At 34.4% G+C, this 14,536-nt stretch overlaps 1 protein-coding gene across 9 annotated transcripts in view; it reads right to left on the bottom strand.

Moving 5' to 3' along the window:
* Nucleotides 1-14,536, bottom strand: part of DYRK4 (dual specificity tyrosine phosphorylation regulated kinase 4) — a 71,938-nt gene that overhangs the window by 14,376 nt on the left and 43,026 nt on the right. For all 9 annotated transcript variants that reach the window (XR_007954310.1, XR_007954311.1, XM_052001229.1 and 6 more), the window contains 5 exons: nt 12,658-12,798; nt 9,754-9,892; nt 6,441-6,522; nt 1,131-1,303; nt 569-629 (listed from right to left, as the gene is read on the bottom strand). Coding sequence is in view for 7 of the 9 variants with exons in the window: in XM_052001229.1 (XP_051857189.1) it covers nt 569-629; nt 1,131-1,303; nt 6,441-6,522; nt 9,754-9,892; nt 12,658-12,798 (596 nt within the window). In the remaining 2 variants the exon portion in view is untranslated. The remainder of the gene's footprint in view (nt 1-568; nt 630-1,130; nt 1,304-6,440; nt 6,523-9,753; nt 9,893-12,657; nt 12,799-14,536) is intronic.

Below are 14,536 nucleotides of genomic sequence, written 5' to 3' on the forward strand. Positions count from 1 at the left end.
AAATTACTTCAATATGCATTATGCAATATCTCAAGCTGTTTTTTTTTTTTTTTGTATCAGTTGCATGGATCTGGTCAAATTCAATCCTGAATATAACCTGGACTTTCTTACTTAGACTTGCCATAGCTATATCTATCTACATGGTAACCCTTCCCACTCCCCCACCCCCCCTAGCCACTAAGTGAATGGTTCTATTTTCTCTCTGAGTTGAATCATTCCAGAAAAAAAAAATTCAATCTGGTTTGATCTGTAGGGGAAAAATCTAAAGAATCAGCTAAGTGTTACTAGAATTAGAATATAAAATTGCAAGCTCAAAGGCAGAGACTATGACTTATTTATCTTTGTACTTCCCTAAAGACTCATTCATTGGATTACACATTTTCTTTGGTGCATACTTATGATTTCCTAAAATTCCTTAAGCCAATGAAGATATTCTACAATTCATAGTCTTATTGTTGCCTTATGCACCTAATAAGTTTCTTTTGAATGAACAAAAATCTTCCTGAAGGTCCTTTATGTCTTATGTCCCCAGTAGATACCCCAAAATGCAGAGAGCATAGGTACTTACCAAAGAATGTCTGCCTCCTGGAGGCGGTCTGAATTAAGTAGAGTGGTGGTAGACCCAGCACCTTCAACAGACAATACAAAGGAGTTTATTCATCCTTACTGGAGTTACCATGAATAAAGTCAAGAACACCTGAATAAACACTTACCATTTTGTTCTGAAGAAATGCTAAACCCCAGCTTGAAAAAGGTGCGTGGGGATAGAGCAGCTTAAAGGATCACTTACTTTCATGTTCTTATAACTAAATGTACTTGGGTTCCTCAACCAGACATTCTCCATTGCCAGAGATGTCAGAAGAGGCTCAATAATTCAAATAATCCCAAGGAGTAACAATTAGGCTATCTTTTATCTCAAGTTTTGGAGCTGATGGGTAGCTTTACAGTAAACTTGATTTTTTTTTGGTCCAGGTCCAATCCTCATCTCATGTCCTCAAGACTTTGAGCAGAAGTAGTGAATGTGCCAGCCCTTGATGCTGGGACAGAAGTTGATGTATATCTGCTCAGTCTGGGTCTGACTTTGTGCTGGGGATAGTAATAAACCCCACTCTCTGGTTCTCATGCCTCACCTCCATAATGCAGGCCAATTGTTCTACTTCATTCTCCCCGGCAAAAAGTGGGTAGCCAGTGTACAGCTCTGCCAGAATGCATCCCAAGCTCCACATGTCAATGGCGGTGTCATAAGGTTGGCCCAAAATCACCTCCGGGGAACGATAGAAACGACTCTGGATGTAGGTGTACACTACAGAGGGAAACACATGGGCCTACTTGTGTGACTATCCTTGATCTTCTCCCATACCCTCCTTCAAGAAATCTTTCCTAGTGTGGTTGATAATTATAAGATTAATCTTCATCTCCAAAGGCTCTGTTGGTCAATTTGTTCTATTCTAGAGAGGCCATATGAAATTCATCAAGCTGAAAAGAAGAGCGAAAGAGGATGAAGAAGAAGGAAAAAAGATGGAAGAAATGAAGGAAGGAAGAGAAAGATGACCATAGGATCTTTTAGAAACAGAAGGAATTGTAGAAAATATCCAGTCCAACCCTCTCACTTAACATATGAGTACATTTTTAGGTGAGATAGTGTAGGATAGCACAAGACAAGCAAGCAGACATGGAAAGTTTGAAATCTATACTGTAAGCTCCTTTAAATTATTTTCAACCTCCCCTCCCCCCCCCAAAAAACCCTCTCTTTTCTGATTTTTTCCAATTATAGCCAAAGGCAACATTCTTCCAGTTAACCAGGTTGACAACTTCAATGTCTTTAACGCTTCACTTTTCCTTAATCCCACATGTCCAATCAGTTTAGTTGCCAAATCTTGCTTTTATCTTCATAACATTTCTCACATCTATTCCCTGGCTCTCTAGTCATACAGATACTACTCTACTGGTGGCCTTTCACCTTTCTCTTGGACTAATGTCTCTTAATTGGTTTTCCTACCTAAGTCTTTTCCCATTCCAATCCATTTTTTAACAAGCTGATAAAGTGATTTTTCTACTCTCCCACCCAATAAATTTCAATGGCTCCCTATTGACTTATTTCAAATAATATTTCCACTTAATCTCACTCTTTTAAAATGTCTATTTCTTGCCTGAGGTGTACAATATACCCAATTATTAGTACATTACACATATTATATATACATATTGGAGCTAGATGCTCAAAATACTGATTTAGAATACTAGAGGTATTAAACTCAAAACATAAATGATCTCTTGGGTCACATGTTCACTTAAAAAATCAAAAATTAACATTATCTATATTTTAATATTTTTTTTAAATTTTGTTAAACATTTTTCAATCTGGTATCAGTGGGACTCAGAAGCTTTTTGGACTGCTTGACACCAGAGCACTGAGTTTGGAATACATAATCAAAACTGTTTGGATACCTCTGGCTAAGATCATAGACTTGGGAATTTTCTGCATGAAGCCATAGCTTGCCTCAAATAAAGATCACCAGTAGCTACACTCCAAAATACCAATATCTTTATTTCTAACACAAAGCCCATTAAAAATTCATTTGGAAAATTCACTGTTGATTTAATTCTGTCAAAAGAATATCTCAACAGCAATCTCCCTTCTATTCTTCTGAGTCTCCAACACTAATTGTTTTGTTTCCTAGACTCATTTGCCTAAAATTCAAGTAGCATGCCTATAATATTTATTCCTTATTTTTGGTTTTGTTCCAATTTAACCCATTGCATAGATCATCTTGCTATGCCCCATGAAGCCCTCTTCACATCCACCCACCATGCTTATTATCTTTAGATCAAGTTAGAGCATGCACCTCTCCAACTTCTATTCATTGTTATCAGTTCTTCATACTGGAGTCCATAGATCATAAAAGGTCTAAATACTGTCCTTTTAAATACTTGAAAACTGTTATTATATCCCCTTTAAAGTCTTCTCTTATCCTAACTATGCCCAATTCCTTTAGTTGAATATATGACATGTTCTTGAAACTCACCATGCTGTTCTCTCTTAATCATTCTCCAGATTATCAATGCCCTTCCTAAAATGAGGTAATTAAGTGCTATAATGCCATGAATTTGTCTATAACAAGTTAATCACCTTCCTAATCTATCATCCATGAGAGGGCAGAATAGCCTAGAGAGATACAGAATGGATAGTGGATAGAGGGCTGGAGTTGGTGTAAGAAAAACTCAGATTCAAATACCACATCAGATATTTAGTAGCTGTAGGACTATGGTTAAGTTGATATAATTTTTTCTCAGCATCATTTGTAAAATGGAGATAGTAATAACTGAAGTATTTACCTCACAGTTGGGAGGATTGAAATGAAATTCTGTATAGAAAAACACTTAATAAATCTTAATGTTAATCATTAGTAGTTATATGTACCATGACTTTTAAGAAGTACTCTAAGATTGGATTAGTTTTTTGGGTGTCATATTATATTGCTGTGATACTATTAATATGAATTGCACTAAAACTGCCAGAAATTTTTAGATGAATTTCTGTCTAGTCATATATCCCTTATCTTGTAGGGATTCATTTTTTGAACCCAAGGATAAGATTTTGTATGTATTTAGATTAAAGTTCACTTTATTAGCTTCTTGGTGCTCAAGACTATTTTAGATCCTAATTACTATTTAACATTCCTCTCAGCTTTGTATTACCTAGAAGTTGATAAATGTTATATGTGCTTTATTCAAGCCATTGATTTTTTAAAAATGTTATAACAGTACAACATTGAGTACAGATCCCTTGGATACTCCATCTGAGACCTCCTTCCAAGTCAAAAGCTAATATTTACTCTAAGTGACTCTTCTATAGGTCTAGCAATTCAATCATATCTAAACTCATCTAATTGTACTATCATCTAGTCATACCTCTCCATCTTTCACATAGGAATAGCAAAAGAATGTAAAATGTTTTGCCAAAATCTAGGTAAACTATACCTTACAGAAGTCCTTTGATCTACCAGGCTAGTAGTCCTGTCAAAAAAGGAAATACGATTAGTCTGGTATGACCTATTGAAGCCGTTCTGGCTCTTTATGATCAGTGCTTCCTTTTCCCCCCATAGAGATATATTTTATTGATGGCATTTGTTTTTATATCAGCATTATTTCCCATATGTACAGATTGAAACTTTCTCCTTGGTGACAAAGAAAAAATCTGATAAAGAAACCTTTTCTAATAATGTTATTAGACCACATTCCTTCACAGTGATTTCACAGGTCTGTCAGGATCAGATAGTAGGCTTCTTTATCTATTCTCTAAAATTTTCATTTGTTTTTTCCATTGCTCAGAGTTTGAGTCGTCTTTTCATTTACATCATTATATTTATGGTGTTAGAAGGTATTAGAAGGCAGAGAAGAGGGAGAAAACAGTCAATGAGAGCCAAGTCTTTGGAGCATACACAATAGTCTGAATGGTAATCCACATGGAAGCTTGGGTAAACCCACTTCTGAAAATCTGTGGTCCTTTCCTGATTCAGAGCATATACAAGTATTCAATCACTATCTCTTGTTGGCTTCCTACCAGTTTTCAGTATGGTGTTGAAAAAGCTTTTGGATTAACTTTGAGTTGAAACTGAGTGTACAAATGACCTGAATACATAAACTCTCTTTTCTTTGGTGCTTTTCAGTGAGAAGGAAGAAGAAATGCTATGAGCCTTTGGATGGGGAAGATAGGTAGAAGTAGTAGAACTTTCATGGTAAGTTCTGTCATAGCTGTATTTTCCCATGCATTCTGCCATATGGCCAAAAACACATAATGCCATCAATTTGTCTCTTTTGTATTTTATTCTTTCCCAATCTTAGGTGAATGAATATCAGAAATGGAATAGGCAAGGTTATAGTCCTGTAAGTTTTAAAAGGCTGATAGATCCACCAGAAGTCTAGCAAAACTGGAGTCTAACCCAAAGTATACTGGTAGTCACAGCAACCAAGCTTGTTGAGGAGAGCCCTAAGGAGAAAGCTGCTTACGCTAGCACAGAAGTGAATTGAACCATCAACTAAGACACCATTCATGTTCCTCAGGTAAAGCAGCAAACTTTCCATCAATTACATAACAACCAGAAATGAACTTAGTGGGTAGAATGTTTGGTAGTCATTACTTTGATTCTGCTTTCTTCAGAGACTAAATCAGTATGTAGAAAGAAGAGTGTTCCCTGGTTGGAAGGTTTTTTATTTCTGTCTTTGCTATATCTTCTTGGTAAATATCACTTAGTAAAAAGCTAGTCAAAATGTTAATTGGTTAATTGACAATGGTGTATATTGAAGAAATATTGTTTGAATGATATTTAGAGAAACACAAATGATTGAAAGATTAAGATGAACAATATTAGGATGAAATTTCCCCATCTATCTTGGTTTGCCCTAGAATCATGAGAAGAAAAGTAGAAACCAAGATGGGACTAGAAATTATGAGATCATTGGGTATTTTGGAGGAAACAGTTTCAGTTGATTGAAGAGGTCACGAGTCAGACTGCAAAAGATTGAATAATGAATGAGTGAGAAGAAAGGAGTTAGAGATAGCAAGTATAGAGAGTTTTTTCAAGGAATTTAAGAAAGGGAGGAAAGATAGAGTTCTACCTACTGGGTCCCCATTTTACTCTTAAGCTATTCTGGTGGTACTCTTCATCCTGTAGTCTGAGAAAAGGGCAGATCATTCAAAAATGGGAAAGAGCTTTATCCTGCCAAGTGTTTCCATTTCACTTGGCCATACTCTAGCATAGTGGGCAGGATTTCAGAGGTCCTTCAGTAAATCTGCTAAGAAGGCTGCTGATCAGGGCTTGTTCCACCATCTCTCTGAATAAGATGCTAAGTACCTGAATTACTTTGTATAATTTTGCTATAATTAATCTTGCAATAACAATTCTGTGACATGCATAGACTTTCCTGTGGACCCCCAAGCTCATCATTGGCTATATGGCCAAGATGAGGAATAATATAAAATTTTATTGTCATTGATGCTTGTGGAATCAATGAGAGTTTTTTTTTTTCCTAGCAATAAATCCATATCTCTAAACCACAACCTGAAGAGAAAAAGATTGTGGAGTTCTCAGTTTCATTTTGCTCCCTCTCTTTCTTCTCTACATTTCTCTTCTCCAGGTTCAGTAATTCTCCTATTTGTTCATTTTTTCTCATATATGGCCTCCTTCCTTTCCCCTAAAACCTTATATTATTTTTCCTGCTCCTTTTTCAATCTTTCTCCAAACATTCTGTTATCTCCCAGGAAGGCATTGTACTCTCAAAGGTCTTGAAGTTTTGACTAGGGCTGTTAGAATACAAAGAAATACTAGAGTCAGTGGCTTACACAGATATGTATTAAGCCACAAGTCAAGAAAAGAAATATTTCATTGAGAAAAAGAAAATGAAGGAATCTCAATAGGGAAACTGATAAAGAATCTCACCTCTTTGATCTTCATAGCAGCTTGAGCCAAAGTCAATAACTTTAACTGAAACATGGCCCCTTTGGTATAGAACAATGTTCTCCTAAAGAGGAAATAAAAGACATACTCACAATATTGCAGTAATATTCTCCTCATTAAGAATACCTTCTGTCTTATTTTCCACATAGCTGAGTCCTATCCATCTTTCAGAATAGCTCTCAAATTCATCTTTTTCAACAGGCCTTCCATGATTACTATAGACCATAATGAGCTTTGCATTCTTTGAACACATATTGCCTTCACTGACCAGACCATTTATTCAGTCCTTAGTACCACCAGTACTTAGTGTCACCAGTTAGGTGACAGATTGGAAGGACTACAAGGTCTAAAGTTAGGAAGACTCATTTTCCTGAATTCAAATCCATGACACTACGGTGTGACCCTGGACAAGTCCCTTAACCTCAATTTCCTCACCTGTAAAATGAGCTGAAGAAGGAAATGGTAAACAACTCCAGTATCTTTGCCAAGAAAATCTCACAAATAATTGGACACAACTGAAATTACTGAACAATAAACTAAGTACTAACATTGTTACTTAACTGTGTTTTATGTGTGTGCCTTGTCTGCATAACTAGATTGTAAATTTCTAGTTTTTACTTCTGAATGTACATTAACACCCCATAAAAATATGTAAGAATTCATTAACCTAGAATTCATGGTGCTGGAGTCATAAGACTATTAGAATTCTACCTTGGCCATCTATGTTGCTTTGGACAATTCTTTATTCCTCTTACTGCAAAATAAAAGAGATTGCTAAATAATCTTTCTAGATCTCTCAGAATTTTCAAATTCCAAATTTTTTCCCACCTTGCTATTTTATAAAAATGACAGTAGAGGGCAACAAAAGGCAATAATTTGGGGGGGGGGGGAACTATTAGCCTTTTTTATAGTAGATTATAGGTACACCTAACAGGTTTGGGAATAGCAAATTCTGTAATCTAATCTACTGAATTAGGGAAAGTTAAAGTGATCATGGTCAAGGAGGCAGGACCCTTGGAGTCTCCTCCTAGTGAATGTGAAAGGATTATTGATAAGATATAGTTAGGCAAATTGGTAATTCCTTGAAGTCATCTTTTCTCTTTTCTCTAACTCAAATCAGTTGCCAAATCCTACTGAATCTATCTCCATGTTTCTGCCACCCATTTCTATCCACTCATGTTGTGAAAATACTAGTTCAAGTCCTTACCACATCTCATATAATATCTCTGCCTCCAGTCTTCTACTTTTCAATACATTCTCCACACAGCTGTCAAAATCATCTTTCTAAGACACATGTTTCCATGTCACTTCTCTGCTCAAGATTTATCAGTATCTCTACCTACTGCCTCTTTGTCTGACTTAATAACTAGTATTCATGTAGGATTTTAGTTTTGATACAACATTTGATTTGATACAAATCCTAGAAATTATACATTTCTATCATCATTTTACAGACAAGGATCATTTTATGGACAAGAAAATTGAGATGTTAAATACCTTGCCTAGAGGTCACACAAATAATAAAGATATAAGGATGCAGTTAAACCCGGATCTTCCTTTCTAAAACTTGATTGGTCTCCAACCTATCCAAAATATCATCCTAACATTGGTTCACATTAATCATCCCCATGCACTCTACAATCCATATAAGCCTGGATTATTTGTCATTTCTTGTCCTTGCCATCTCCTGACTAAATGCACAGTTCCATACCTGGAATACTTAACCTTCCTCATCTCTTCCTTTCAAAACCTTTATTTTGTCATCATTAGTCACTATCCTTTTACAGCATTCAATTTTGGTTATTTTGTTGTTTTTCTTTCTATATTATTTGTGCTCTCTCCCCTCCTAAAATTAACTTGTATTTTGTTTTATCATTTTATTTAACTGTATAAATATACATATATGCATGTGTGTATCTACATTTGAATGCAAGCTACTTGAGAACAGGGTCTTTTGAATTTTTGTCTTGCTATCACCAAAATCTAGAACAATACCATTCAAATAATTGTTGCTTTATAGTGTCTATTAGATAGAAAAGAATTATGTTTCTGATGGTAATATCAATTAATTAATAATAAGAGTTCATATTTTATAATGTTCCAAGATTTACAAAGTACTTTCCTTAAAGAATCATTTTTTATTTTAAATTTTATATGTCTATTCTAGTGTGGTCAGATCTCCAGGTAGTTTTTTTTTTTTTTTAATGACTTGCTCCTATCCCATAGACAAAATAAAAACAGTAGAGTCCCAATTCCTCTTTCTCTGAAACCATACTATACATATAAAGATGCACAGTAATTTCCTAAAATTTTTGTTCTTTCCAAAATGTCCTAAGTTGATCTCTGCTACTATCTGTCATATTACCTGTGATGTGTCTGTTTCTTTGTGAGCCCATTTGGAGTTGGAAAAGATATGGTTTGCCATTACCTCCTTTAGTTGATTTTACAAATGAAGAAACTAAAGTAAATAGGGATAAGTGACTTGCCCAGGGTCACACAGCTAGTAAGTCTCTGAGGCTGATTTGAACTCAAGGAGATGAGTTTTCCTGATTCCAGAACAGATGTTGTATCCACCCAGATGCCCATCATATTACCTATTAGACACTTTAAAATATTAGCTGAGACTAATTACTGAGAAAATGACTAGTGAAATATTCTAGAAGACAAATTGTAGTCATGCAAGAAATGGTGCTAAACATTTCATGCCTTCTGGCTCAGAGATCCAACTAATAGATTTATATCCAGAGGAGATTAGTGATAGCAAGATAAAACCCATGGGAGCAAAGTTTCAAAATAGTATTATTTATAATAACAAATTCATGTCCAGTGATTTGGAATAGCTGAAGGAATTGTATATCAATGTAGTGGAATATTATTCAACCATAAGGAATGATGATTTCAAGGAAACTTGGAAAAACATATTCAGTGAAAAGAACAAAGCTAAATATGTATGTGTTTAAGTATGTGTGTGTGTGTGTGTGTGTGTATAATATATATTATATGCAACAATGTATTTTAAGTCAACACTGATAAAAAGCAACAATAGAACAAAGACAATGGGAAATGTAGATCATAATTATTAAAGTGTAACCATTCTTTCTGTAAAAAGTAAGCTAGAAAATGGGTAGTTTTATTATGCAATAACAAAAAATATTAAGAAAATATTAAAAGAAAAGAAAAAGATGGTTCGGTTCCAGTCTTGATTGTGACCATAGTTAAAAAGTCAGATGTCTATTCAATTTTAGGGAAAATGGTCAGGAAAAGTAAGAAAAGGCATTGTAAAAGAGGTACTCACTGGTTTGAGATCACAGTGAATGATTTTCTCTACATACAGCATTTGCAAACATTTTAGAACTGAGAGTGTAAAGCGTCGAATCACAGATAAGCTGAATCCCTGAAAGCTATTATTCTTCAACAACTCATATAAATTGATCCTGGGGAAAAGAGGGAGAAAGATCAGTTTAAATGAGAAAACATATATTGGATTTTTAAAAATTTATTAATATCATTTGTTTTCCCTCACCTTAATTTTTACTTATATCCTCAAAGACTTATTCTTTTTAAATTTTTTTTTTAATGTAGCAGAGTGATCTTTGAAAGCCTAGGATCTAATCAAAAGGAGGAGGGGGGCAAACAAAGAGGTGATAAAGCAACTATGAAAGAGACACTTATGACAGCTGATTTCTTCACATGGTACAAATTAATTCCTTGAATGATCAGAAAGAAAGACCGAGTCTCAGAATGACCTTTAAAAGTCAGTTCATTAAATCCAGCAGAAACAGTCAAGGAGGAATTCAGCTCTTGATAAGAAAAGCAGAAGCCTAAAGATAGAGAAAGGGATAATGTAGGAAACTCCACAAAGCTGAGAGGGTAGAAAAGACTCCAGAAGAACTGCCAAACAGCCCTTTGTGTAGTGGCTAGAAACTGGAAATTGAATGGATGCTCACCAATTAGAGAATGGCTGAATAAATTATGGTATATGAATGTTATGGAATATTATTGTTCTGTAAGAAACAACCAGCAGGATGATTTCAGAGAGGCTTGGAGAGACATGAACTGATCCTAAGTGAAATGAGGAGAACCAAGAGATCATTATATACTTCAACAACAATACTATATGATGATCAATTCTGATGGATATGGAGCTCTTCAACAATGAGATGATTCAAACTAGTTCCAATTGTTCAATAATGAAGAGAATCAGCTACACTGAGAGAGAGAACTATGGGAAATGAGTGTGGACTACAACATAGTATTTCCACTCTTTCTGTTACAGTCGTTTGCTTGCATTTTTGTTTTCCTTCTCGGGTTAGTGTTACTTTCTTTCTAAATCCGATTTTTCTTGTGCAGCAAGATAACTATAAATATATATACATGTATTGTATTTAACACATACTTTAACATATTTAACATGTATTGGACTACCTGTCATCTGGGGGAGAGAGCTATTTTAAAAAAAAGAACTGCCACAAAGAAAGGGACATGGTTTCTTGGGCAGGCCATAGGTCAGAACTAAAGCTACATTGCTGAGTTTTTTTTTTTTTTCCAATAAAGAACGCAAGAGGGTAATCCTGTTTCTCTTTCTCCCTCTAGAATGCCTTTATAATAACTTAAAGATTTTTTTCTCTATACATGGGAGTTGGGAGAGTCAAGGAAAGGATAAAGTTTATCTCTCTTTGATTTATATTCACTTGCTCACTAAAAACAGTAGTAACCACTTGCACTCAGATTTTACTTATTGGGTAAATTGGAGAAAGCAACTGAAGTAGGAAACATCATCAGAGAAGTGATAGAGACTGATTTAACACTAAGGGCTTTAGTCAGAGGTGCCATCTCTAGCTGGAGGCTGAAGAAGAAAAAGAGAATAAAATAAATATAACTATATAAGTATAAGGAGATATATTTCAAAAAATTAAAAGAACATGAAATATATGGAACATATTATTTATCAAACTTATGGATAGGTGGACAATTTATGAAAAAACAAAAGATAGAGAGCAAAATTGGGTTAAAATGGATGATTTTGATTGTATTAAATTAAAAAAAAGGTTTTGTACAAATATAGCCAAAATCAGAAGGAAAAAAGAAAACTGAGCAAAAAATTGAATAGACAGTTTATCAGATAGAGGTCTCATATCTAAAATATATAAAGAACCTTATTAAATCTATCAGAATATAAGTCATTCACCACTTGATAAATAGTCAAATGATATGAATAGGCAGTTTTCTGATGAATAAGTCAAAATAATTTGTAGTCATATGAAAAATGCTCTAAATCATTATTTATTAGAAAAATGAAAATTAAGACAACTTGAGATATCATTTTATACTTATCAAATTGGCTAAAATGATAGCAGGGAAAAACAAAACCATGTTGGAGGGTATGTGGAAAAACTGGGACACTAATTCATTATTGGTGGACATATAGTTCAAGACATATATGTACCATATATGTGATATAGCATATAGCTGGGGGACAACAGAGAGACACTAAAGAAGATCGGCCAGGACTAAAAAAAAAGGTCATGGCAGTACTTCTAAAAGTATAAGAAGTATGGAAGAATGAGTAAAACAAAAAAGATAAAGAGCTATTAACAATGCCAAGGAAAGAAGGAAGGAAGGAAGGAAGAGAAAAGAAAAGGAAAAAGGAAAAAAGACAATGGAAAAAAGAAAAGAAAGACAAAAAGAAAAGGAAAATTTCACAAGCAAAGTCTCAAAAAAAGACATAGTTTACTCACAAGATCAATTAGAATTTCCTAGAAGTGAGGCAAGAGGTTTTTTTAAAATTAGAAGTAGTTTAAAGAATAATATTTTCAATTAAATGACAGTGCTAGATAAAAAACCTGAAAAAGAAATTATCACTATGGAGAAGAGTCTTAAAAAAGAAAACTAAAAGCTTAACACTTTAAAAAATCAAGAAACAGACTCCCTGAAAATTGAAATGAACCGTATAGAAATTAATGACTCCATGAGACAACAAGAAATATATTTAAAGCAAATTAAAAGTTTTTTAAAATAGAAGGAAAGTTAAGGTAGCTGTATATCAAAAAATAATTTATACTGAAAAGGGGTCAAAGAAAAATAATTTAATATAATCCAAAGTGTCCAGAAGGACTTAAGCTCTAACTTCAATTCTTCTATGGCTTAAGATCATTTTCAACCAAGAAAGAAGGAAACAGAAAAAAAAAAAAAAGATTACCCCAAAAGTTCAAAAGTGATGCAGAGATGATTCCGGAAGTAGAAGTAGTCCTTCATGTGTACCACATTGTATGAGTTATCTTTGTCCTTTCTTCGGAGAACTTCCAGGATCTTCAGCTCCACAAGGGCTTGATTGTGAAATCTGAGGTATAAGGAGAGGGGAAAATGGGGAAAATGTGACTTCTGAGTCATGTCAGAAAATCAGGCTTACCAAAATCTGTCTAATTGTTCTTCCCTTCCCACCAATGACAACTCTTAGCCTTTGGGATGTCAGATAGCAATGAATCTTCAAAGTCTTTCAGGAGAATGCTTGGACCTGCCCTCAGCACTCTATCTGCAGCTCCTTATGCATCTCAGACATTCGGCCTAGATAATCTGTTCATTTTCTTCCCAAACACATCTTTGACTTTATTCCTAGAATGAATTTTTCTTGCCAGCCTGCCAGCTTCTCTCTCTCCCTACTTTCAAACAATTCTTGAAATCCTGTTTCCTTCATGTTGTCTTCTCAGTTTGAATGGAAGAGGGTCATAGCATTTCTTTGCCCCTTACCCCACCTTAGAATGTGAGTTCTATCACTACAGGAAAAAACACTGGACTGAGTATCAGGTACAGTGAGTTCTAACCCTGGCTCTATGGTGATCTTGTAAAAATTGGACAAGTTATTGCCCATTCTGGGCCTTGATTTCCTTATCTGTAAAAAAGAAAAATGAGAGGTTAGACTAGGTGATTCTAAAATCCCTCAGCTCTTAACACACCATAATTCTCATTTCTCCAGTTTCTACTCTCATTATAATAACTTCCTTATGAAAAAAAAATCTAGCGGAGCTAGTTCAGTGGAACTTTTTCCAATTCATATCCATCTTGATATTTCTAGTACATTTGACATTTTTTGACACTTTTTTCTAGAAAAACTTCATGCTGTTTTGGCTTAAATAACATTCCAGTCTCATTATCTTTTCCTAATTGCCTATTTATTTCTTTTTGTGTCTCCCTAACTGGATACTCATCTCTTCCTTTATACTTAAATAAGTATTATCGATCCTAGAGACATACATTCCATCTCTCTCTCTGTCTCTTTCTCCATAGATATACACACACACACACATATATATCATATCTATATTTTATGTATATATCTTTAATACTCCAAATACAAATTTTCAACTGCATTTTAGATATCATTACCTTATGGCATCTAATATTCATTTTATCTAAAACTAAGCTCCTCATATTATCCCTCTAAATGTAACCCTGTATCTACTAACATGATTGCTACTTTTCTGGCTCCTTAACTAGGAGAACCTCAGAGTTCTTTACCTGCCATATCCAATGAATTTTATGAATTTTATCTAGTCAAGTCAATCCTACATCTAAAATTTCCTTCATCTCTATTTCTTAGTTCACACTTCCCCTGCTATCACCCTGAATTCACACTTTTATCATCTCTTGCCTAAAATGTTTTAAATAGGTATCTAATTCATTACCCTGTCTATAGTCTCTCCTCTTTCTAATCCATCCTTTACATTGATAACCAAAAACATTTTCTAATATGCTATTTTGAGCAATGATTCTTTCTTAAGATGCCATTCTAAGCTTGATTATCAAAAACCTCCCTACTTTCTACTGATTCTGGCATTCAAAATCTTTCATAATCTGGATCCAAGTATTATTTCTAGCCTTTTTATATTTTCCTCCTTTTCATGGACTACATTATTTCTAGCAAAATATGCTGCCATGTTCCTTCTGGTACAATGGAAAGAACTCTTGATTTAGAGTCATTAGACCTAGGTTCAAATTCTGGCTTTACCATTTGCTGCCTATGTAATGTTGTGCAAATTATTGGGCCTTGTTTTCTTTTCTTTAAAATAAGGATGAACCAG

Source organism: Antechinus flavipes, chromosome 5 (genome assembly GCF_016432865.1).
Source record: "Antechinus flavipes isolate AdamAnt ecotype Samford, QLD, Australia chromosome 5, AdamAnt_v2, whole genome shotgun sequence".
In the NCBI taxonomy this organism is placed as follows: domain Eukaryota; kingdom Metazoa; phylum Chordata; class Mammalia; order Dasyuromorphia; family Dasyuridae; genus Antechinus; species Antechinus flavipes.